Source organism: Micrasema longulum, unplaced genomic scaffold, assembly GCF_059751315.1.
Source record: "Micrasema longulum isolate JH-2025_06_02 unplaced genomic scaffold, ASM5975131v1 h1tg000304l, whole genome shotgun sequence".
In the NCBI taxonomy this organism is placed as follows: Eukaryota; Metazoa; Arthropoda; class Insecta; order Trichoptera; family Brachycentridae; genus Micrasema; species Micrasema longulum.
Genome location: NW_028277508.1, coordinates 26,977 through 50,969, shown reverse-complemented (window position 1 = coordinate 50,969; position 23,993 = coordinate 26,977). Strand labels below are relative to the sequence as shown.

The following is a 23,993-nucleotide window of genomic DNA, read 5'->3' as shown; positions in this document are numbered from 1 at the left end:
TAACATACAACTTGAACTACCTTAGTATGGCTGAAATCTTCTGAAACCAGTACAAGCATTTTCTTCAATAATTTTCCATTATACATTAGGATTTTGCGACAAACAAACCTCTCAAACTTCAGCCACTAGTTACGAAGTCCTTGATTACACACATGCTAATGACTAACATATTTTACAAACATGTTTCAGGAGCCAGCGCCCTACACTTCTCGGGGGACATTCACGTGAGTAACAGCATATGAATGTTCAACTGCCCATATTTGGATCCCATGTTCAAAGTAAAACAAGATGCTCGACTTCGAGGCCACAGATTCAACCTAAACTCACGGAAGCATTTCCTGAGCAAACAGATCGTCAATAAACTGCCACAAGACCTGGTCTCAACGCGTACATAGTCTCAATAACTTCAAAATGGGCTAGATTTGTTTAGTATAAGTATTATTTATAAAGGTAAGGATTCCATAATCACCTTGTATCGGGCTTCGTATATCCACAGTCTGCCAACCGTCATAATCCTCGAGTCCTCTTCATCCTGTAGTGAGTAGTTCTCTCCCAAGATACGCACCTTCTGTCCCGCGTACAATGTGCCCGACATTATGCGACCCAGCACCTAAACAATGTATCAATTTGACATGTTTTGCACTGAATATCGCATTCGTTTGTTGAAATGAACATGGGAACAATGCATCATTTGTTTCCCACATACTTGCTTACGAATTTAATGTATGACAGGGTCTCCAACACAAACGAGTTGGGAATCAGCACATCAGGGATTACCCAAAAATTGGAATAATGGAAATAACAACGATGGAAATTTATGTATGTAAAGATTTCCTTCATATTAATAAAAGAAATCGATGTATGGCAGAGTTTCCCACACATTGCAGATATAAATCAATGTATAACAGGAATCTCTAAGTTCGGTCATATCACTCCACTACTTCGGGAACTACACTGGCTACGTTTTCCACAGAGGGCCGAATACAAACTCTGTTGGCTTATGTATAAGTCACTGCACAACTCTGCTCCGGTATATCTAAGGGAACTATGCATTCCAGATGAACTAGCTGACAGGCGTCTAACGCTTAGATCAGCTACGTCTACGGCGAGAGGAAAAGTTATTTTACCTCTACGCAAACAGCGCACTAAATTTAGTGAACGCGCATTTGCGGTCGCAGGCCCTATGGCACGGAATGCTCTCCCAGCAGAGGTGCGAGGCTGTGAAAGTGAAGTGATGTTTCGGAAAAAACTAAAAACCCACTCGTTCTCTAAATCATTTGAATAAATCCGTAGCATGTGACAACAAAATAAATTATTTTAATTTAATTACAAATTTAAAAGAATCACTATGTAAAGCGCCCTTGAGGTATTTTGTTACGAAAATGGCGCTATATAAGTTATCCATAATAATAATAATAACAGGGTTTCATTTGTGTTGGGAATCAATGTACGTCAGGGTTTCCCGTACAATTGAATTTGAAACCGATGTATGACTGAGTTTCCCACACATTAGAGATAGGAATCGATGTACAAAACGGTTTCCCAGACATTAATATTAGAAGTAGATGTAAAACAAGGTTTTATTTGTATTGGAAATTGTATGCCATGGTTGCCCATAAATTGATATAAGAAATTGATGTACAACAGGGTTCCTGTTAAAAATCAATGTATGTCAGGGTTTCCCATATAGTAAAACCCCTAAATTACATTTTTTAAGAGACCGACAAAAAAAATGTAAATGGAGGGTAGTAAAAAAAATAATTCAGCAAATATTTTTTTATTAAAAAAAATATGCAGCAATGTTTGAACCATTTTTTATTGCAACTTTTTGAACATCATATTCATAAATAATAAATATCTGTGAAACACAATAAACCATCTTTAAAATTACAACTAAAACACGAAAATGGCGGCAACATTTTCAATTATTGATTTAACTTACCAACAAGTTGGTATAATGATAGAAACAACTTCACTCTTGTGCTGTCAGTTTTCAGTGGAGATAGCAATTTTTTCCAACCAAAAAGTTGGTATAATGATTAGAAACTAACTTCAGACTCTCAAGCTGTTGGTTTTCAGTGCGGATTGCAAATTTCTCCAATGTCAATTGCAGAAAAAAAAACGTAAAACTGGATTTTTTTATACCAAAAATTTTCAAATTTAATGTGACTACAAAAATCATTTAAATTTATTTCAACAGAGAGGGAAAAATTTTTGAGAAGGGAATATGGAAGTCTAGGCATTTACAGGGCTTATGACGCTCTTTTACTTCACAAAAGTCAACAGATGGAAGAGTTGAGGAAATGTGGATGTTCAAACATAGGCAGAATGGTGAATGTTACACAGTGTGTAAAGTGGCCACTTAAACCAGCTAATGACAGGTCATAAGCCCTGTAAATGCCTAGACTTCCATATTCCCTTCTCAAAAATTTTTCCCTCTCTGTTGAAATAAATTTAAGTATGAACAACTCCCTAGGGAGGAAATCCAGCCAGTCTGCAAGCATTTGGACATAATCAAACATTACAAAAATCATACTTAAATGGCGGAAAAATGTAAATTGTGGGGATGTAATTTAGGGGTTTCACTGTACATTCATATTAGAAATCGAAGTATGACCGAGTTTCCCAAACATTGAACAGAAATTGATGGACAACAGGGTTTTCCGCACATAATTTCATATAATCCACATATGAAAGGGTCCTTCCTAAGCCAATACCACGTAAATCCTGCATAAGAAACGATAACAATTCAGTCTTGCCTGGAAGAAGGTGCAGTCGTCGTTGGGGTACATTTTGGTAGAGTGCGCGACCAGCCGGCCGTTCTGGTCACACTGCACCATGTCCTTGAAGGCCCCACTCTCGGGGGGCCCTGTGTAGGTGTGCATTATCTTGGTGCGGGCGTTGTCAACGGGAGACTTGATGTGCTGGACGCACATGCTCACAAAACCGCTGGGTACAAAAAGGAAACATTTATTTACTAATTGAAAGGACTTGTCTTACATATGCATTAAATATATATTTCAACATTAAAATGACTCTATTTATTCAGAAGAAATTCCAAAACAATATAGGTAAGACAAGTGGTTATCACTAGAGCCTTTACAGGGCACTGCAGATTGAATAAACACTTTGGTAGAATGAACCTTTCTGAAACTTCTAGATGTAGGTTCTTTATGAATTGTATTATAGAGTTTTAATTTATCGACGTTTATAAGTGATACAATGAATCCCATGTAAAGAACATGCTAAGCATCACTAAATGAGGAGACACATTATTTGTGAATGTGATGCTTTACATCAAAAGAAGCTGCATTCTTGATGGACCACTGTTTACACCTGAGGATATTAATAGTTAATCTATATTATATATCGAACGGCTAGATGATGATAGCAACAGCAGTTTGAAAACTCGGGGTAATTAGAGCGCATGCGTTAGTATTTAGTAAAAATATTGCCAGTATGGAATAATAATATAATTATTGTATTTTTGCCACACTTTTTCCTATATTAGGTAGAGAGATGGACGGAAAGTTAACCATACTGTCTTGGGAACTGTCAAATGTATAAAAATCATGTTCAAGCCATCACTTTTTGCTTTAATTGAGATATATTCAAATTTTTAATCATTTTAATTTACGTAATTTTGCTTTTTATCACAGAAGCCTATCTAAAATACGCAAGAGAAATACATGTCCAAACCAACGCAGCGTTCCTTTCTTGATTTTGTCGATAATGCTCGAATTTATCATACATCGTTTTAACACATATTCGCACCGAGAGATCGCATTTCATACTCCGCTTCCATACATTAGAGTAAAATGACAGAGTCTCTATAGAGTGGATCAGGCCAAATAGGAAGAAAAATGTTTTTATTTATAGTATTTTAATTTGTAAGTTTAAAAAAATAATTAATAAGAAAAAATGAATAAATAAATATGTTACAGCTAGGGAGTGGACATGGATACATTATGGAAGCTCGTCATTTGGAGATGTCTGTCCAATGAAATAGACAGTGGATATAACATACCTGAAATCTCCGAAGAATCGGCTGCAGACCAATCGGAGAAGTGGACGAATGTTCAACTTAGATTCCTCCTTGCTGAGTTTGATATCCAATTCCTGAAGGACGTTGGAGAGTGTGCCGTCTACATCCCCAACAACCTAAATATAAAAAGGAAGTTGTTTCAATGTTAGTGTTTGTGAATGTATATCATCGGATTTCCCTTGCTAGGAAGTTTTCAAGATCGAAACTTATTGCAACAGAGAGTGAAAAAAGTGAGAAGGGAATACGGAAGTCTAGGTATTTACAGGGCTTATGACCTATCATTGACTGATCAATAAAGGTTTCAGCTATTTTACTTCACAAAAGCCGAACAGATGTAAGAGTTGTGGAAGTATGTATCGTCCGCAAAATAGGGTATGCAGAATGTTGGCAGTTACAAGGTGTGTAAAGTGACCACTTAAACCAGTCAATGACAGGTCATAAGCCCTGTAAATGACTAAACATTCATATCCCTTTCTCATTTTTTTCTTTATTTATTTACGGACATTTTCCATATTTACAATACAATTAATTTATATTACAATATAAGAACAGTTAAAATTAAAAAAGAAGAAAAAAAGCATTGACAAACATAAGGGACATCGAGACAGGATCACGGCTGGTATTCTGAATGGAATTGCGCACGAAGAGATCGCTCTGTTAGCGTGTATTTAGTACGTAAATATGCGTTAAAAATGTGTTTTCTATGCGCGCTTTTGCATTCAGAATACCATCCCTTTCTGTTGCAATAAGTTTTTTTTTAATTGTATGTTTGCTGTATTTACCTGCGCAAATATTTTGTATAAGGGCTCCAGTATAAACTCTACGAAGCTCCGCTGGGCCGAGCTGTGCGGCGACTTCTTGCTGAACTTGCGCGTCTTGGGGTTGTAGTACACGTCCCCCCACAGCAGGCGCGCCATGTCGCCCGGCACCAGCTCCGCGCTGCAGCTGTTGCGGTAGATGGTTGCAAACGACTCCAGTGTGAAGCACACGTCGTACTGGGACGACGCAAAGCACACATTTCCTGCAAACAATCACTATTATGTTATGCTTCTGTACATGAAAGCAAGTATTTAGTCATGCTACTTATTGTGCTACTGTACAAGAAAGCGAGTATTTCATTATGCTACTGTGCAAGAGAGTAGGTATTTCATTATTTATTTATACGTACGCCCAATGGGCATTTTTAAGGACGTATTTATGCGTAGAAAATTATTATAAAAGAAAGTAGAAAGACACAATGGTATATAGTAGTAGACTTGGTGGGAGTGGAAGCGGAAGAGAGGTGTTTATAATTGAATTTAATTCAGTGATCATGAAGACAACTTGTTATCAAAGAAATCAAGACTGGTATGTTTGTTGGCAGACCTAAGACTTCTGGGCATAGGGGAATGAAAACCATAGTTAGTTCTATGGTTATCGGTATGAAAGAGTAAGTTTTGTCTGAGGTTTCTAGTTGGGATAATTAATTTTACTGAGCTCAGTAGTTCAGGCGCATCAAAGAGTGAGTTGAGAATTTTAAATAGGACTAGAAGGTCGGATTTATTTCGACGGTATTGAAGAGAAGATATATTTAAGCTAGTTTCTAACTCATTATACGTACATATATTGGTCTCTGGATAAGCCCAACCTCCAGCCTATCTTTCTTAAAAATCGATGTTGAACTGATTCAATATTTATATTATGGTAATATACGGGCTCCCGTCGTCCAGAAGGGCCAATGGAGAAATTCTTTTAGCGGAACTAAGGAATGCAGGATTGATGTGGAAGGAGGCGAGACTGCTGACTGACGATAGGACTTCCCGGAGATGTCTGGCGATATTCACATACTCCACTTAGGAGCAAATGTGGAAAAATAATTACAAGAGAGCACATATTTCGTTATCCTATTGTACAAAAGAGCGGGTATTTCGTTATGCTATTGTACAAGAGAGCGGGTATTTAGTTATGCTACTGAACAAGAGAACGAGTACTTCGTTTTGTTACTGTACAGGAGAGTGAAGAGTAAGTATTTCATTAGTCTGCTATTCGTTGAATGAATTTGTTAGTCTGCTATTTATTGTAAGAGTACATGGATACTAATTTCATTGCCTACATAACATTCTAATGGGGAAGGCAGTGCGCACTGCTTGAGTGCACACCCTTGCATTGTGGCGCCTCTAACAAGATGAGATAAAAAAGAAGAGAAGATTACCGAGAAGCGGAGACACAACGGGTGCAGTCTCTCCTCCGGTAGCCGTGGCGGCCAGCAGCCCGTTTATCTCGTCCACAATATGCTTCAGCTTGTAGTAGGCATCTTGGGGCGGCAACTTCAACTCCAGTATCAAACGATCAATCTGCAGAAAACAATTGAAGATACAAACCACAAATATTAAACTTTTCCCATCGTTAAAATAAATAGTGAGGAAGCCTAATGTTATTTCATATTTCTTTTTAAAACCGCATTATTTAAATAATGCAATACTTTTAAATAGGTTTATTTGAAATAAATATAGAAGTAAATTTTTTTAACAGTGTTTTGAACATTATGAAACTACAAAAATCCCCAAATTACTCAAAAGGATGCCTTGCCATGGTAGATTTAAAGCACTAGGACTTACATCATTGGAAGAATGACGGAAGAGAGGGGACTTGATAGAAACTTATAAGATACTCAATAATTACTATGCCTGCCCCCTGCATGAGATGTATCAATCAAATCCCAACACAAATTTACGGGGTCATAACTGGAAGCTCTATTGTCCCCTATTCCACCTCAATCCCTAGAAAAACTTCCTTTCCAGCGGGATAGTTTCAGGCTGGAATAAATTGCCAAGCCTATAGTCCTTAAAATTTAGCTTGATTAAAATGACAGCTGTCAAACTAATGTCAATAGTGATGGGAAATTACTGATCACTGATCATGCATTGATCAAATCAATTTTATCAGTTTTTTCATGCAAACATGAAACTCTGTTTTCAAAAATTGATATAAAAACGCAAAAACAAGCCTATTATAGTGTGTTTAATACAATTATTCACCAAAAAATAAGACATTTAAACTTTTTTCGTGAACATTATCAAATGAATAATTTTTTTATTCCATCAATTAACATTAGATTTTCTTGGCTTTAATTTTTACTAAATTATATTCCTAATTCCATGTTTATATTTTACCCTTAATGGCAGAAATCATCCTTCTTAGGGTGAATTGCCTTAATAATAATAAAAAATAAATAAAAAATTACATTGATCAATTTGTCCCATCTCTAACGTTTTTGCAAAATGATGTAACCTTGTAAGAATGTCGTTAATAATTAGGTTTATTTTAGTTTTTTAAATTTATTTTAAAGCTGATTTCATATATTTATGTTGATTTATATGTCAAGCATTGTATTAAAAAAATAATTAACATGCCAGATACGAATGAATTTTCGTGTGTCAATATAAATCACCCCTTAGACGTTACTACAAAGTTATGTCATCACTTTTTCTGACAACTGTCATTCTAATCATGCTATATTTTAAGGACTATAGTTGTCCATTCCATTTCGGCCAACTAGTTCAAAAACCTTTTGGATGCTTTTTTGAAGGAAGAAGAACTTGAACAAAAAGCAGTACACGAGATATAGGCGCATCAGCGAAGGCTGCCTGCCTATAACCAATAATAATAATAATAATAATAATAATAATAATGATTATTTGAATGCCGATATTAGATAAATACCTTGTTAATACATAAGGTCACCGCCAACTGTTCTTGTATGGCGTGAGCGAGAAGGCGTTCCGTATTCAGCATTACTCCTTCCGCTGCATCCACAAACAGCACCACGCCTAAATAAATCCCATAAAGATATTTAGTCAATGTACACGTGGTTACAATGTCCATAGACTGATGACACCAGTGGCGGTATTTCCATAGAAGCCCATAAGCCGGGCTTGCCTATTAATTTTATTTCAAAATTACCAAATCTGGACCAAACGCTTAAAAATAATTCATTTCGTTGTTTAAATTTCGCGCCAAATGAGAATTAGAGATCTGTTCGACGTTGGTACTGTACGCATCCCGAGATCCGAACCGTATGAAATCCGTGTGCGCGAACGACACTATGTCTTCTTATCTTGCTCTCGCACGTGGGGTTCTTGTGGGGCTTATTTCACGGTGCAATTCGCATGTAAACAAACAGTAAACTCATAAAATGTTTGTCTGTATATGTTTGTTTTGTATGGGAATCTGAAGCCAGCTTCTTTAAGGTAAAGTTGGCAGAGAGCGTATCTTGTATTTCGTATCGAACAAACTTTACGATTGTTTATTATGCTCTTTTTTGCGGAATTTGATAATTTTAAACGGTTATTTTTATCTTCATTGATTAAAGACCCGTACTGGTTAAGATTTATGATAATTTATTTCATTTTGTGCAAACGTCATATATAAAAAGAATTCGGAGATGGCCGACGTTTCTTTTTTATTTGCCTATCTACTATCCTTTTCCTTTTCCAATATTCTATATCAATTATAATTTATCTTTATTATATTTATGTATCTATGGGTTCCGATGACTATTATTCAACTCTACGCATGCTATATTTTATTAATGTTACTTATTGGTAATGGTTGATATCTGAGGAATTACTTTATATAAAATAATATTGTGTTTTCTTTATTTCGTTTATTTAAACGAACACAGAAAGAATATCCTATCCCACATGTGGATTAAAATATATATATATGGGCTTGCCTTACTCGTAAACCCTAGGCACGCTACTGGATGACACACACACGCGCCAAAAGAATTCACGAGAAATATACAGTGTCGACCGAAGAACAAACATTGAATTTTCTATAAAATAAATAAAACAACTTTGTTTTTAACCACTAATATTTATTTTACACCGACCGGTTTCAAAGCAAACAAGCTTCTTCGACAAGGTTTACGTAACTAATGAATTGATTCCTTTTTTATTTTTATCATGTTTACTAAATACTACAAGTGGACACAATAAATCAAGTCGTTTTTTCCTTACACGGGTGGTAATTTGATATCATTATTTTCGAAGTTAGACAGGAGAGGATTAAAAGAAATATTGTTTATTTGGTTATTAATTATTGTTTTCTTATTATGAATCGCTTTTTTAATTTCTAAGATTTCTAAGTTGTCTAATTTTAATATTTTATTTTCAACATAAAGTACTTTTAATCCAGTGTCTTCATTGAAGTTATGATTATTTTCTATTAGATGATTTGCGAATTCAGAAAAATTATTATTAATAACCACAAAGTTAGTGCTTCAAATATAAACTTTATATTGAATTTTCTGTTTGATACAGCTCGCCCACCGCATACCGCATCTGAGGACATAAGTCTCCTTGGTGGTGCCCACATACACGGAAAAGTTGCTTGTTGCTGAATGAGAAAAGCTGCCCGAAGTAGCTCTCTGTAATCTGGTAGCCTTAGCATTTTTGTGCTGGAAGAATGTAATCCAGAAGCACTCACCGAAATAAAGATCGTCATGGACGCCCTAGGACATTCTAAGGTCAGTTTTCTTATCTTTTTTTGACGGGAGATGATTGTCGTTTGTATGGAATTGCTGGTACATGAACATTGACTGCATCGCATTAACAATGTATATATATATATTTTTATTATTTTATTTGTTCACATTTCCTTACATATATTTACATAGAATTTTCTTTACAAAAATACATCTTAAAATCAAGCTATACCGTAATTTGGAAAAAATGCCCACAAAGACTTCAGCGTCTGAGCGTGGGCCATTCCTTTTTTAATATTTTTAAAGTTTATTGTATATAAATATGGTATGACATAAACATGAAAAGAAAAACAAGATTAATATATGCTGCTATTGCAAAAACAGTATTTATTTGCAGTATATATTTTATTTTTAATATAATTTTTTTTAAATAAGATTATAAAGTTACTATTTACAACAATATTTTGAGTTTGTCCAAATTTTTGTAGACAAGGACTGGATTCAACTCCCTGGGGAGCTATTTATATTAACATATTACAACAGAGATGAAGAAAATTTAAGAGAAGGTAGCCTAGATTTCTATATTACCTTCTTTTAAATGTTCTTCATCTCTGTTGTAATGTGTTAATTACTATTTACACGTAACAGTCGGCGACAGCTATCTACTCATGTCTCAAAAAATGTGTAATGAACACATTAAAAAAAATTACAGATTATTCAATTTTGTTCGCATACCAACCAAAATTTTTGAGTGGATATTTAATACATCTGTACATTTGTGTGGTTTTGTTAGCATTATTTTGAGAGGCAGATTATAATTTATTAATTTTCGATTGATCCGAACAACAAAATATGAATTGTGAGGCCCAAGGGCCAATATTTCTAGATGCCCGAAATTCTTATCAACCGAGGTCCACAGGGCTGATCAACTGAGGCCCATAGTGTTGATGAAACAAGGCTCAGATGCTCAGATGAGCTCATATGAGGATTCCGAATTCTCTAATACGTAACTAAGGTTCTTGCTAGTAAATAAAAACAGTTGTGGAGATAGTTACCGTCTACCAGGCGCATGGCGGCCGTGGCCTCGTCGCTGAAGTTGACATGTCCGGGCGTGTCCAGCACGTTGAGCAGGTGCGACTTTGCGCGCGTGTCGGGAAGCAGCAGCGTGACAGGCGTGGCCTTCACGGACACGCCGCGCGCCCTCTCCGCAAGGAGTGTGTCTCCGTAGCGCAGCCCGTGCTCCGCGCGCGCTAGCCCCGGGTGCGTCTGCCGCACTAGACAGTCCACCAAGCTGGTTTTACCTGAAATGTGGACAAAGTGGTGAGTGTTACACGGTTTTAATTCTTAAGATGCAATGTCAGTAAAAACACCAGTTAAATATTTAGACACATTCATAGTGTAATAAATGTAATCCGATTCTGACACCCAGCGGCATCGGTTCATTGAATTAGCCGCCCGTTTAGATTTTATTACTTAGGTCCTTATTTTATTACTGTTTTTAAATGATTGAACTGTTTTTGCGCAATTCGGAACTTCAGCTCAACTTTTAAAAAAATATTTTTACCCGTGTATCCGTGTATTTTGTATTGGATACAAAAAATGTTTTCTTGCCCGTGGTAAAAATTAGAGCATTTGATTGTACTGCAAAGTTTCTTGAAAATATAAAAAAAAAATAGTAAAAAATATTTTAACAAAAAAGCACTACTTTGAATGACGTCACTGGTTCATATGAACCAACCAATGATAAGAGAGCTGTGAAGGATATCCAGTTTGCTAACCGTAAACGAACTTATCGGGAGAACTGGCAGAGAAGAACCTCTGATGTCACACGCGGAGTTTTTTCAGAAATACAAAACTCTAAAAAAACATTAAAATTTTTATCATGTATTATATTGATGTGTGTCATAATATTAACGTATCTATCTAGGTATTGATTTAGTAAATAAGAGCGTCGTCATAACGCGAAATTTTCATGCAAGTCAGACATGAAAAGGAATAACTGTGCAATAAGGAAATTGTGTAATTTGTATTGATAAATAAACAAATCCTTGTGTGGTATTGAAAATGCTGAATAAAACTCTGGAGTACTGATGCATAGTTTACTATTAATATACATAATTATTATTGATAGTTGGGCTTTTAGCTTAGGTCTGTAGATGACTGTAGTTATGTTGTTGTTACCAACAAAATACCTACACTCCTTACAGTTGACAATATTTTTGTTCGGTATGCCCGAGAAGTAGCTCGTTATAAAATTAAAATAAACGTATGGAGAAAACCACAAACTAAAATATCAACAAATGTCTCCTCATAACATTTAAGATCTCGATATTATAAATATGATTATTTACCATTATGCAAATGTCCGAGCAGAGCCACATTCCTGACGAGTTGCGGGCTGTCCATCATGTCAGCCAGGTACTCCATGCTGTAGCTGGTCTCCGGGAGGTCCTGCTCTCGCAGCTGGAACTTCTTCCTCTTCACGGGCTCCACGAGAGGCTGGTCCAGGGCTTGGGTGTCTTCTTCCTGCACGATGGTCTCCACGTCCGGCCCGTACACCTCCACAGCCTGAGGATAGTACCTGCAGAGTATTCAGTCGGTGGTAAATATGTACCTGAACATCGCGCAAAATGCAAGACTGGCCAACAGAGGGCGCTGTCGGACTTAAAAAATAAATAAATTAAGATAACACCTTTCTGAGCAACTCTAACCTCAAATCATGAAATGTTATTTTAATATAAAGATGTTACCTTTTGTCTTCGTGGAGGACGACGGCCATAGGAGCTGGTTCAGCCTCTCCTTCTACATCATCGTCTTCATCCATAGCATCATCATCTACATCTCTCGGTTCCTGTTGGCCGTAAACGCTCTGCTCTTCGTCCGAGTCTGATTCTAAATCAGGTCCGATATAATTGCCGAACTCATCGTATAAATCTCCATCCATGTTGGAGAATTTAAACACTCGGCACTTAAAATTAAAACAATTTTTCCTTTTAGAAACAGACAATCAAAAAACCACCGGCGCTGTCAAAAAAACGACGCGAATCGAAACAAATAAAAAACATAACCTAAAATTTACTCTTGACTCTTGATTCCAAAATCAATGCTGCCAGTAAATAAGTTATTATAAGTTCCTATCTCGACAGTTTGGAATGATAAATTTTGTAGAACCTGGCAACATTACTCAAAATAATTGAAAATGGCGGCCTTGGCAAGTGCTGTTAAATTTTCAACTATTTTGGCTTATAGTAAACCAGGAATTATTTACAATGTAGTGAGAACCGCCGGCCGTAAGTATAATAATATTTCGTTTAGTGAAAATGTTTTTTTTTCACATGTGACGGATTTAGTTGTGTTTTACCATCTGAACCGTTACGTCATTATGAAAATGACAGCAGGAAGCCTATAAACACACTAAAGGATGATTCTGACAAAAATGTATTAAAAAAGATCATTAATTTAAATATTTTACAAATGTATAATTTTTTTATTATTGGTTTATGTCTCTGTCTCGTTAGTTGAAATTTCTCGAACGACGATTGATCGATTTCTCCCTGATAACATTTTAGATCTATGTCCTAAAAACATATTTAGTCAAATAAAGAAACAATTTGTGCATACTTTTTATCAGAAATTTTACTTACAGCACACATGCGATTGTAAAAAATGAGGACAACATTTGGTGTGTAAAAGTGTTCTAGGTTATGTTTACATTGTGAACAATACAATTTATGAATGTTTTTTAAACACAACAATACTAACATAACTTACGTATATTAAAAAGTCACGTTATTATTAAGACAGGCGCCGTGGCGCGGTTGGTTAGACAGCCAACTGTGGAACTGGCGTCGCGGGTTCGCTCTTGACCGAAGGCAAATGTGCTGACCACTACTCCACAAGGCCGACAAACCAAAATCACAATACACACTTATATATTTGTGTACAAAAGAGAACAAGAGTACAGTTTGTTTCGGGTTGTGGTTCTGTGGCTAGTTTTGCGGAGTCACGGATCGGAGGTCCAGGGTTCGAACCCTTCTTCTTCTTCTCTAGCTCTCCTCTCTTCTAAGGTTTCCGTCTTACCGGATAAATCTTTCGACCCAATAAATCTCAGCCTCGGGGTTTGGAGAGCGAGAGGTATTCATGGGGACGCGTTACAATAGATCTTCACAGGTCATCAGGAGCTTTAAGAGCTTGTGTAGCTCTGACCCTCACCTTAAAGAATATGAATCAGAAAAAATATCGGTATTTTTTACCCAATTTCAAACAAAGAACATGAAGAATTTTGCGCTTTCTTTTTTGGGAAACAAAACTTTATGAAAGCTATTGCGATTGGTTATAATTGTGGGGAGCATCAAACTCAGGTCAACGACACACCATAGCACGCGTAAGTGAAATAGATACACGCAACGCCCGCCTCGATCCAAGCGAGTGGCACTGACCTAAGTGCCGATAACGCAAATTCGATTGTTCGTCGGTCTAACGCCCTGGAGGACATTACCTTCCCTCCGTCGTAGTGGGAGATCAGGAACAAAGGAATCCAGCGTATAAAAGGGGGACCCGTTCTATGGACCACCACACATCAAGTCTTTAATTTGTAATTTAATGTAAAATAAATAATTATATCAACGTCTAAAGCTGTTTCTTCTGTCTACGCTCCGACTGGTGTAGAGGCTCCTCAATACACGACCGCCAAACATCTACATAATCATAAGTGTTACATAATTAAAACTATTAAATTTATTTTCGACTTGAGAGCGGATATTTTTAAAAAATCAGGACTTCTAACCACCTGGGCTGCTATTCCAAGTGCTCTCGCGGACGTAATCTATATCCAGCAGCAGAGTGCGGTTACAGTGGAGAGACAATTTTATACCGCGTATTTACATACTAAATATGCGCTATAAAAGTGTCTCTCCACTGTAACCCCACTCTGCTGCTGGATATAGATTTCTTCCAACTCCGTCCACTCGTCTCTGTCTTGACCTACCCTACTCTGCCCCAACATGATTCCCATTTTCTAATACCGAATTGTTTACAACTCGCTAAAAATGAAACTTTGTTATAACAAGGAAGACGGGACCGACATAATTTGCTTGTTAAAAGCATTACTCGTAATACCAGAGAAAGGTTTTTTGAAATCCAATTGTCATTTCATATTGTCAGTATTAGAAATTATAATAAATGCTTACAAACATACCACTTTCTAAATTTCAAATTCAGATAAATAAACATTTGTATTTTTCCACAATGTTGACATGGATAAGGATAGAGAAAACTTTTAACATTTTCTATAATACAAATAATTGGCACTTTTTTGCAAATTGAAACAGTTCTGCTTGTTATTAGTCATGTTTATAATTCAAGGGTTAGGTTTTAACTTATCTGACATCACCCACTCGAAATGTTTAGTATGCATTGACCATAGAACATTAAAAAAAACATTGCAAAAACCCAAAACAAAAGAAGTTGTAAATTGTAATGATTCGCCGAGCCTGTGCTTACTAAGTTCTCAAAGCTTGAATTTTTACACGCAATTTCAACCATATGTGTGATACTTTGTCAATGCTGTCGGCGAAAACACCAATTAGGTACTTAGTACTTAGACACTTTCATAGTATCATAAACGTAAACCGATACCAACGCCCAGCGGCATCGGTAATAAATTAGTCCCCCATTTGGATTTTATTACTTAAGTTCTTGTTTTGAAAATTATGTTTTTAAACTGTTGAAGAGGTTTTGCTCATCTGTTGGCAATATTTTTGTTCGGTATGTCCGACAAAAAGCTCGTTATAGAAGTGAATAAATGTATGGAGAAAACTACAAACTAAAATGTCAACTGATGTTTCCTCATTATATCCAAGATCTCACTATTTCCGTGATCGTTATAACCAAGTAAATTATAAGGACGCAAATATTTTTTTAAGTCAGAGGTGGAGCATATCTATTAACCCTTGTACGTCATTGTTTTCCATGGTTCAATTATTGATTGTTTTTTATGTTTTAGACTGGAATAAAGACTGGAAGCCCGGTCCATACCCAAAGACTGAGACAGAAAAAAAAAAGGCCGCTGAGAAGTACGGCCTGCACCCTGATGCGTACCAACCGTACCCCGACGATGGGTTGGGCTACGGAGACTATCCCAAGCTGCCCATAGTCTCGGGAGACGCCCGAGATCCCCACTACCCGTGGGACTACCCGGCCATGAAGTCCAATTTTAACGAACCGGTAATAAAAATGACTTAGAAATTATACTTAAATGTTTACCATCAACATGTCCCTATCCGCACTCTGTGCGTGGTTCACCAGATGCGATGTATAATAATTATCTGTTACATGAAGCTAAGATGATCAGTCCCACGCTTCAAGTGTTAGTCCAAAAATTTTGTGGCTTTGAAGAAGTTTTTTTTTTTGTTTTATCCAAAATCAAATATTTTTGTTAGAGTTAATGATTTTGTGAACGAATATCATTGTATTGAAGGGTATTCTTTGTTTATAATGTGGCAGTACTTTTAATTAATAGGAAAATGATCATTTAAGCCCCTCTTCTAATAATTCAGTTATAAACTGGGCCAAAAATATAAATGTCAATGTTTTCTTTTCCTAATAAACTTTTTATTCGCTTTCATATTTTTTAACTTAATAATTTTATTTTTTCTGTTTTTTATTTTCCATCTACTCATATTTTTGAAAAAAAAACCTGAATGTAACTTTAATTTTTATTTTATGTTTTTTTAATATATTTTTATCATATTTTTAATATATTGATATAAATGCATCTACACCAAAGATTTCATAATGTATTCTAGATTTGATATACCCGCGCACAGGCTATGCCCATGTGGGATTTTTTCTTTTCATGAATGAAGTTATACATTATGTAATAAAAAATCTAACAAATGTAAACAAAAAATTGTAAATCATTTTTTTTTAAATGTATTTAACATCCACTCTACCCTTGTGTATCTGTTTTTTTCCTCGGGATTATTCGCGGAGCTCTGTTTTGTAGAATGGTGAATTTGATTCAAATTTGTGGTGGTTTGATAGGATAATGTGCTGCTGCAGTGTCGGTGTGTGGTTCAGTGATTGTTGTAGGCGATTTTGCATGAACCCTAATTAACCAATCTTCCGGTTCTTCCCAAAATTTAAAATGTTTTGTCCTCTGCTAACTTGTTTTGTTACCACCTTCGTGTTGTGATGAAACGTAAGTTTCAATTGTAAATATAGTGAAACCCCTGTTTTACGTTTTTCAAGGGAGCAACAAAAAAGTGTAAAACTGAGGAAAACTCTAAAGTGAGGAAATGAAAAATGTATGGAAAAAATTAAAATTTATAAAAATATCATTATTGTACTAGAATATACTAAATATACTCCAGAAAAATTGTAAGAACTGTCATGATTGGGGATTATTCATATTTACCAATGATTTAATTAAAAATATTTTGTATTTTTTCAAGCTATTCTACTATGTGTTATTTTTTGTTGAATTAAAAAAAACATGTTTAAATAATTTTATGTAGGTACGTAACCTTAAATATATTTATAACTTCAAATAATATTTCTATTACCAAATTTTCAACTTTCTGCATCGTAAAGTATTGATGTAAAGACTTTATTCTTCATGCGTCAACCGCATGTCACAATTTAGTAAAATGTCAAAATTAGACACGTAAACAAAATGGTAAATTACACCGCGCGTACTTTGAATTTGGTTTGAGACAATAATTTACACATTTTTTTTATTTACCTCGATTTTATTCTCCATTCACGCGGTGGCGCACGGCTCGTTGTCTTTTGACAGATCGAATGAGTTTTGAAAAGTTTTCAACGTAAAAAACGGGGTTATGAAACATGTGAAACACATTAATTGGGGGGAATAGTTGAATGGGAATGTATGGAAAAAAATAGGACCTAAATATTTCGGTGTAAAAAGCGGGAAAACGTAAAATCTAGGAATGTAAAAACGAGGTTTTACTGCATATTGTTTAGAAATGTTGATAACTAATATATAGTATAATGATAATTAGATATAAGATAATATTAGGACATTTATATTTTATAATGCTTGTACTACGAGTATTTTAAGACCTAATAAAAAAAAGTGAAATATTGCAGTTAAACAAAATCCCTTTAAAATCAATATTTCACATCCACCCTGCCAGAAATTGAATCCAGGACCGCAAGAATGGTAGGCGAAAGCGTCAACCACTACACGATGAGGCGGTCTTTTCTCCACTCGATTTCCTTTATCAGGATTTTTACCAGAGAGCAGCCGTCGAGTCAAAAACACTCGTCTGGGGTTCTGGATCTATTTCACACAAGGAAATATGACAGTCTAGGTATTTACCCCGTAACTGGCTGGTTTGAGTGGCCAATTCAATAATAATATTTTTGTAAAAAATCACCTCAAGGGCGCTTTACGATTGTATACTTAAATTGGTGGCCAGTTTTAACTAAGCTAAAGTGACATATTATATTTTCTGATTTAAAATTGAGGGTATGATAATCTAAAGAAGTGAGATTTTAGTTGAAATCTGAACTGACTGGGACTGTCGATGATTCTTAAGTTTGAAGGCAATCAGTTCCAGGCAGAGGGGCCGGGACGGCAAAAGCACGATCTCCAAATCTAGTGTTTTGGAGGGCCAGATTTCAATTAGTTTTCTTCTGCCTGAATCGAATTTGCAAGTATTTTATATTAATTTGTGAATATTTTCTAGGTTCACGCTCTCGAAGAGCTGATAAACGAAAATCGATGTGATCTAAACAAGCGCCACCGCTTCAAGCCGTGGCAGATGTGGGCGTCGTTCTTCGCCTGCGTTGGGTTCTTCGGCGGAAGCTTCCTCTTCTTCGAGCAGCCGAAATATTACATGCATCCCCCCATACTCGCCAAGCAATACCCCGGCCAGGGCAGACATCTTGACTTCCCGTCTCTGGGCAACAGTCCCGCATGTCCACCGACGCATCACTAATTCCGGTTTTTCTAAACAGCTAATGTAATAAGGAGTTTAAGTGCTACAAATGTTTTCCTGGACAAAAAACAATATGAACATTGAATTTTATAGCGAAACTTCTCAAAAATGTTTTGAATGTAAATAAAATAGTTAACCATTAATTAACTGTCTTAATAATTTACAAATAGTTTACCAATCACAAACCACAGTAGAAAAAAATCTGCAAGTGAGCAAGATCAAAGTAAAGATTTTATGAATCAAACAAATAAACCATCGTGCCGTTTCCCAGTAGGGGTGAGCAGAGATGATAGAATGCCATCTGTCGTTGCATACAGACCTCGCTTCCTTTACATTCCTATCTCTTCTCATGCACGCATGCTGAATATTCTAACTTTTGGCACGCTAACTATCTTCAAATGTTTGCTGGATTTGGTCATGCCATGTCTTTCTCGGTTTTTCTTGTTTTTTACATGCATCGACATTAACCGTCTATTCGCTCTGCATGTCTAAACCAACACAGAACTCCATTCTTGATTTTGTCTATAATGCCTATATCAGCCTTACATTTATACACCTATTGAATCTTTAAATAACCTGAGATGTAAAATACAAAATGTTTGGCTTAATTTAATATTCATTTATGAAACCCAATAATAAATCTGAACTTTTTTTATATATGAATTCATTTATTGTTTTTGCATCAATCTAAAGGCACAGAAAACGATGATGTGTCCCACTGAAAAGTGTCTTTTAAGTCTCCCACTTAAAAGACACTTTTCAGTGGAACACAATAATAATTTTGAATTAAAAATAATTGATATATTATTTATTAAAATCGGAGTACAGAAATTTTATTCTCTATGATAAATATTATCAGAGTGAATATAGATAAAAATTCACTGATTTTTTTTTGGACATTTGTCTCTGGTTAAGAACTTTTATTTAATAATGATATAAAAATAGTTCTTGCACAAGATATCTTTATCCATTGGTTGGGTAGAATAAGGGGAAATAAACGACAACATTTTTAAATAGCCAAAGGCTAATGATATTTATTAGTTTATATTGTAAATAAATATGAATAAAAACACGTTTGTCTTTTCATTGTTTCGTAGAATTATCACCACACTCAATCATTTTTAAAATCCATTTGTGCAAAAAACTATTCATTATTTTATCAAATTATTGTATTGCACATCAGACTTGGAGATATTAAAATAATTACATGTAATTTTAGATTTTCACAAAGAACCCATTTGAAAAGAGAATTAGGGATCTAAATTTATTGCAACAGAGAGGGAAAACATTTTTAAAAGGGTTGTGGAAGTCTAGGCGTTTCCAGGGTTTGCAACCTGTCTTTGGTTGGTTAGTCCTCATCCACCATTCTGCCTATGTTTAAACATCCACATTTCCCCAACTCTTCCATCTGTTGATTTTTGTGAAGTAAAAGAGCTTATCACCTTTATCAAGTGGGTGAAATTCATCCGGCTGAACCAATCCACCTACTAGGCAACGCCTGAAAACAATTTTCCAATTTTTATACTTCTGTAATTTTAGATCTAAATAACTCCCTAGGGAGGAAATCAATTTTCCAAAATTTAAAACCACTCAACTTTCTAGACTTTTCGTATTTATTTTGTCTTGGGACAAATAAAAACTTGTTTATTTATTTTTTATTGTTATTTATTGACATCCGCTTTGATAATTGAATACGATACCATTTTATCTGTTTACCCTTTATAGGACACATATTTTGTGCTGATTTACATCTTGCAAACTTAATAAAATATATTCTTTATTAAGAAAATAAACTTATTGCATTTGAAAAAGCTGAGTGGAAGAATGATCTATCAGTGTACGTTATTACAATACTCTTATAACATAAGACTTATTATTAATACGAAATATTAGAAAATAAATACCGTAATAGTAATTTCACTTTATTTATTATTATTTAACCAAAAAATTTCAATGGTAACGGTATTAATATTTTTTTCATGCGGCGTCGAATGAATTTTCTACAAAGGTTTAAAATATACATGTTTAGAATTACCCGAAAATGAGATGTTTCGCACCCTGCGAGACAATTTTTTTTTTTTTTTAAAAGAAAAAAAGAAATATTTGTGTTCTTATGATTTACCCAAATATTTAATTTTGAGGGCCATTTTCAACGAGTTGTAAATAACTCACTATTAGAAAATGGAATCGAGTTGGGGTAGAGTGGGATTCGAACCACGGACCTTTGGTCCGTGAGTCCGAGACACTAGCCACAGGACCACAACCCGACAAATGACACATACGTGTACGCAATATTTAGTGGAAGCGCAGTCGTAATGTGAACGTCAAAATGACGTAATGCCAACTGCGAGCCGTTTTGAATGTGCTCATTTTTAAACCCAAAAATTATAAATGAAAACCTATTTTGAATACATTGTTAGTTATATCATTAAAATAGTAAAAATCCACTCTAAATATATATTATATGTTTAACGTTATTCTCGACTTGTAAAAATACCCTATTCTGGTGGCATATTAATGTACCACTTTGTTCTAGGTGTCCTATAAAGGGTTAACTTCCGAGAGAGCAAAAATCTGACGGCTATTGGTCTAAGATGATCTGAACATACACACTCAAAATACTGATAAATTCCAAATATAGAAACAATAAAACATGTTTTTCTTAGGTTGGCAATATTGCATTGCTGTCAGTGCCATTTTTTTAAATCACCATTCGAATAATGTCTGTTTTTGTTATGTTTTTCCACTTTCACTTGTAAATGCTAGTAAAGTATTCCTCTTCTAGATCATAAAGGTCTGCGGCTATGTCGTCCCTAAGGGACATGAGCTTCTGGTCGCACTCTTGTTGCTTGGTCCGAAAGAGTTTAGAATTTTGCGTGATGGCCTCGTTGACGGACGGAAAATCATTAAGAATGAGATATTGCTTTATGTCTGATACTAACTTCATGAGAGATTCTCCGGCTCGAACTGGAAATAAAAATAAAACAAACATTATGTTTTCATTAATACTGAAGCAAATAGAGAAAAGACAATTGAAAGGAGGGTGAGTGCTGGACACAGGCTGAACGGTATGCTTAAATCAACTTTGGCAAATGAACGTTTGTCGCATGAGCCAGATGAACTAGCTGACAGGCGTCTTACGCTTAGATCAGCTACGTCTACAGCGAGAGAAAAGGGTTATTATACCTCTACCCAAACAGAGCACTAAGTTTGGTGAACGCGTATTTGCGGTCGCAGGCCCTTTGGCATGGAATGCTCTTCCAGCCGAGATGCAAGGCTGCGAGAGTGAAGTGATGTTTCGGAAAAAACTTAAAACCCACTTGTTCTCGAAATCATTTTAATGAATCCATAGCATGCGATGGCAAAATAAATTGTTTTAATTAAATTACAAATTTAAAAGCTTCAATTAAATTTATTTATCTATAGAATCACTTTGTAGAGCGCCCTTGAGGTATTTATTATATTACAAAAATGGCACTATATGAGTTATCTATAATAATATAATAATGAGGCAAAATTAGCAGTTAACGAGCAAAGTACCGGTGATGACCCTTTACATATGGAAGCTGTAACATGCCACGACTTGCATTCCCAGCGTAAATGGGAAGACCCCCTCTCAAGCAGAGTAAAAAAATAATGTATGAATGTAGAGGAAGCGAGATATGTATGCAAAGATAGAGTGATGTGGCATTCTGTCCTCTCTGCCCAACCTTACGGAGAAACGGCGTGATGGTTTGTTGTACTAACACACTCGTATATAGTACTAACACACATGCGTAAATAAATAAAAATCTTAAACTCAACACTGGCTAGAACACCCCAGTTGGGAAGTGAAAAAGCCAAAAAAAAAACTAAGAAGAAGAAAAACATAGAATTAAGAATAGTCCAGAAGGAGCGTAGAATCATATTTGAATACATCGAACTGTGTCCAAAAATTCCCCCACTTTTACCGCGCGCATTCGTGATGTCGCCGCGTAATGTTGCACGATGGGAAAAAATACAATCATAACACAAATGTAAGGTAAAAAAAAAAGCAATCTGTTAATTTCTCTAAAATTTTATTGTGCACGCGGAAATATTGATTGACACAACAGAGTAGATAAGTAAAGGGTCATTTAATAAGAGTAAATGAATTAATGAACTTTGAACTTAAAATATAAAACACATTTTATTTTACGTAAAACGGATAGTTTTAAAAATAATGTCAGTCTAATGTCCACCACAGAGTTGTTTAATCCGAGGTCCAATTTTCGTTAGTTCTCTCATTAGGTAAGCAAAGTAGGGTAAACAAATTTACTACCCTGGCAACACTAACGAAATGTCCATTTGTTTCTTCGACAATCTGACAGATGGAAAAATAATTCCATTTTTAAATTATGCATTTGCTACTTACACATTACTCATTCATTTGATAATTACACATGAAATGTGATCCCATCCTGTTTCTTTAAGATCCTAGCAGTATTTCTACATTTTAAAAGGACACAACACGGCATAGTTGAATTCAAATCAGGGGTTGCGTACTGAGCGACATCTACAAAGAAACTAATGGGTCAAAACGTATACCTACTCATTTATGAGTAGTTTAGTCGCCTTCTGTTTGATGTGCGTATGCGGTTTCTGGACTATTCTTAATTCTATGGTTAAAATTGAGCAGTCTAATAAACACAATTTTAAGTATATAGTAATCTCACCGATATTTGCTGCGCGGACTTGCATTTCAAAAGTATCTTGTTCTATTTGGGTCATTCTATTTAACTGAGATTCATTTTCGCCTTTAGCCAACTTTATTATTTCTGAAAGTACAAAATAAGCATTAAAAAGAAACGAGAAATGTATACACGATCCAAAAGCAGAAACGTAATCAATAACCAATTAGAAAATAGTGTTTTGTAAGTATTTTTAATTCATTAACGATTTATAATTTATAGAAATCCGGCAAATAACATAAATAAATACCTTCGAAATTTTCAAGCATACTTTTAACGTCATCTTTTAAACGCGCAGTATAGGATTTAAGCAGCGCTTCTTTCGATTGGGGCAGACTTCTTTGCATTTTGTTAAATTTACAAATAAAAAAGAAATACAAAATTGGCAAAATGCAAACGACAAGACTCTGCGATGCTTTTTCCCACCTCTTTCCACTGTTTTATGTTGTCAGTTGTCAAATTTGACAGGTTGAGTTTTAATTTCTATGACTAGCATGCTAGTGAGGCCATAACCGGTTATGATAACCGAATAAGTTCTATTGCATACACACTCGTGATCGTTGTGATAATTGAATAATAATCCGGCAATGTTTGATTATGTCCAAATGCTTGCAGACTGGCTGGATTTCCTCCCTAGGGAGTTGTTCATATTTAAATTTATTTCAAAAGAGAGGGAAATTTTTTTAAGAAGGGAATATGGAAGTCTAGGCATTTACAGGGCTTATGACCTGTCATTGGCTGGTTTAAGTGGCCACTTTACACACTGTGTAACATTCACCATTCTAACCATGTTTGGATAAAAATTG

The 23,993-nt window shown here is 35.4% G+C and overlaps 3 protein-coding genes across 4 annotated transcripts in view; 1 reads left to right on the top strand and 2 right to left on the bottom strand.

Annotated features, from left to right (window-relative positions):
- The window catches only part of LOC148282705 (116 kDa U5 small nuclear ribonucleoprotein component), a 28,332-nt gene extending 15,709 nt beyond the window's left edge, over positions 1 to 12,623 (bottom strand). Inside the window, exons 1-9 of one of the 2 annotated variants that reach the window (XM_088224658.1) lie at positions 12,263 to 12,623; positions 11,864 to 12,093; positions 10,568 to 10,813; positions 7,748 to 7,854; positions 6,237 to 6,378; positions 4,828 to 5,066; positions 4,028 to 4,161; positions 2,760 to 2,949; positions 470 to 610 (exon numbers count right to left, since the gene is read on the bottom strand). In XM_088224658.1, the coding sequence (XP_088080784.1) occupies positions 470 to 610; positions 2,760 to 2,949; positions 4,028 to 4,161; positions 4,828 to 5,066; positions 6,237 to 6,378; positions 7,748 to 7,854; positions 10,568 to 10,813; positions 11,864 to 12,093; positions 12,263 to 12,456 (1,623 nt within the window). In that variant the 5' untranslated portion in view covers positions 12,457 to 12,623. The remainder of the gene's footprint in view (positions 1 to 469; positions 611 to 2,759; positions 2,950 to 4,027; positions 4,162 to 4,827; positions 5,067 to 6,236; positions 6,379 to 7,747; positions 7,855 to 10,567; positions 10,814 to 11,863; positions 12,094 to 12,262) is intronic. The other variant, XM_088224657.1, reaches the window with a different exon arrangement.
- Positions 12,536 to 18,621, top strand: ND-ASHI (NADH:ubiquinone oxidoreductase subunit ASHI). Its single transcript, XM_088224662.1, has 3 exons — positions 12,536 to 12,802; positions 15,517 to 15,737; positions 18,227 to 18,621. Exons 1-3 carry the CDS (start codon positions 12,712 to 12,714, stop codon positions 18,476 to 18,478), a joined length of 564 nt encoding a protein of 187 aa, XP_088080788.1. The 5' UTR covers positions 12,536 to 12,711; the 3' UTR covers positions 18,479 to 18,621.
- A 1,500-nt stretch (positions 18,622 to 20,121) lies between these two features.
- On the bottom strand, positions 20,122 to 23,664 carry MED22 (Mediator complex subunit 22). The gene is made up of 3 exons (XM_088224663.1): positions 23,438 to 23,664; positions 23,173 to 23,274; positions 20,122 to 21,445 (listed from the first exon to the last, which is right to left on the bottom strand). The coding sequence occupies exons 1-3, from the start codon at positions 23,532 to 23,534 to the stop codon at positions 21,228 to 21,230; spliced, it is 417 nt and encodes a 138-aa protein (XP_088080789.1). The 5' UTR covers positions 23,535 to 23,664; the 3' UTR covers positions 20,122 to 21,227.
- Between the last annotated feature and the right edge of the window lie 329 nt (positions 23,665 to 23,993).

What these genes read in the sequence shown, in the direction of transcription:
- ND-ASHI (XM_088224662.1), top strand. Translation starts at nt 12,712, where the DNA reads ATGGCGGCCTTGGCAAGTGCTGTTAAATTTTCAACTATTTTGGCTTAT. An exon ending in TGTAGTGAGAACCGCCGGCC is followed by an intron (nt 12,803 to 15,516) that starts GTAAGTATAATA and finishes TTTATGTTTTAG; the next exon opens with ACTGGAATAAAGACTGGAAG. An exon ending in AGTCCAATTTTAACGAACCG is followed by an intron (nt 15,738 to 18,226) that starts GTAATAAAAATG and finishes AATATTTTCTAG; the next exon opens with GTTCACGCTCTCGAAGAGCT.
- MED22 (XM_088224663.1), bottom strand. Translation starts at nt 23,534, where the DNA reads ATGCAAAGAAGTCTGCCCCAATCGAAAGAAGCGCTGCTTAAATCCTAT. An exon ending in TATGCTTGAAAATTTCGAAG is followed by an intron (nt 23,275 to 23,437) that starts GTATTTATTTAT and finishes TTGTACTTTCAG; the next exon opens with AAATAATAAAGTTGGCTAAA. An exon ending in AGTCCGCGCAGCAAATATCG is followed by an intron (nt 21,446 to 23,172) that starts GTGAGATTACTA and finishes TTTTATTTCCAG; the next exon opens with TTCGAGCCGGAGAATCTCTC.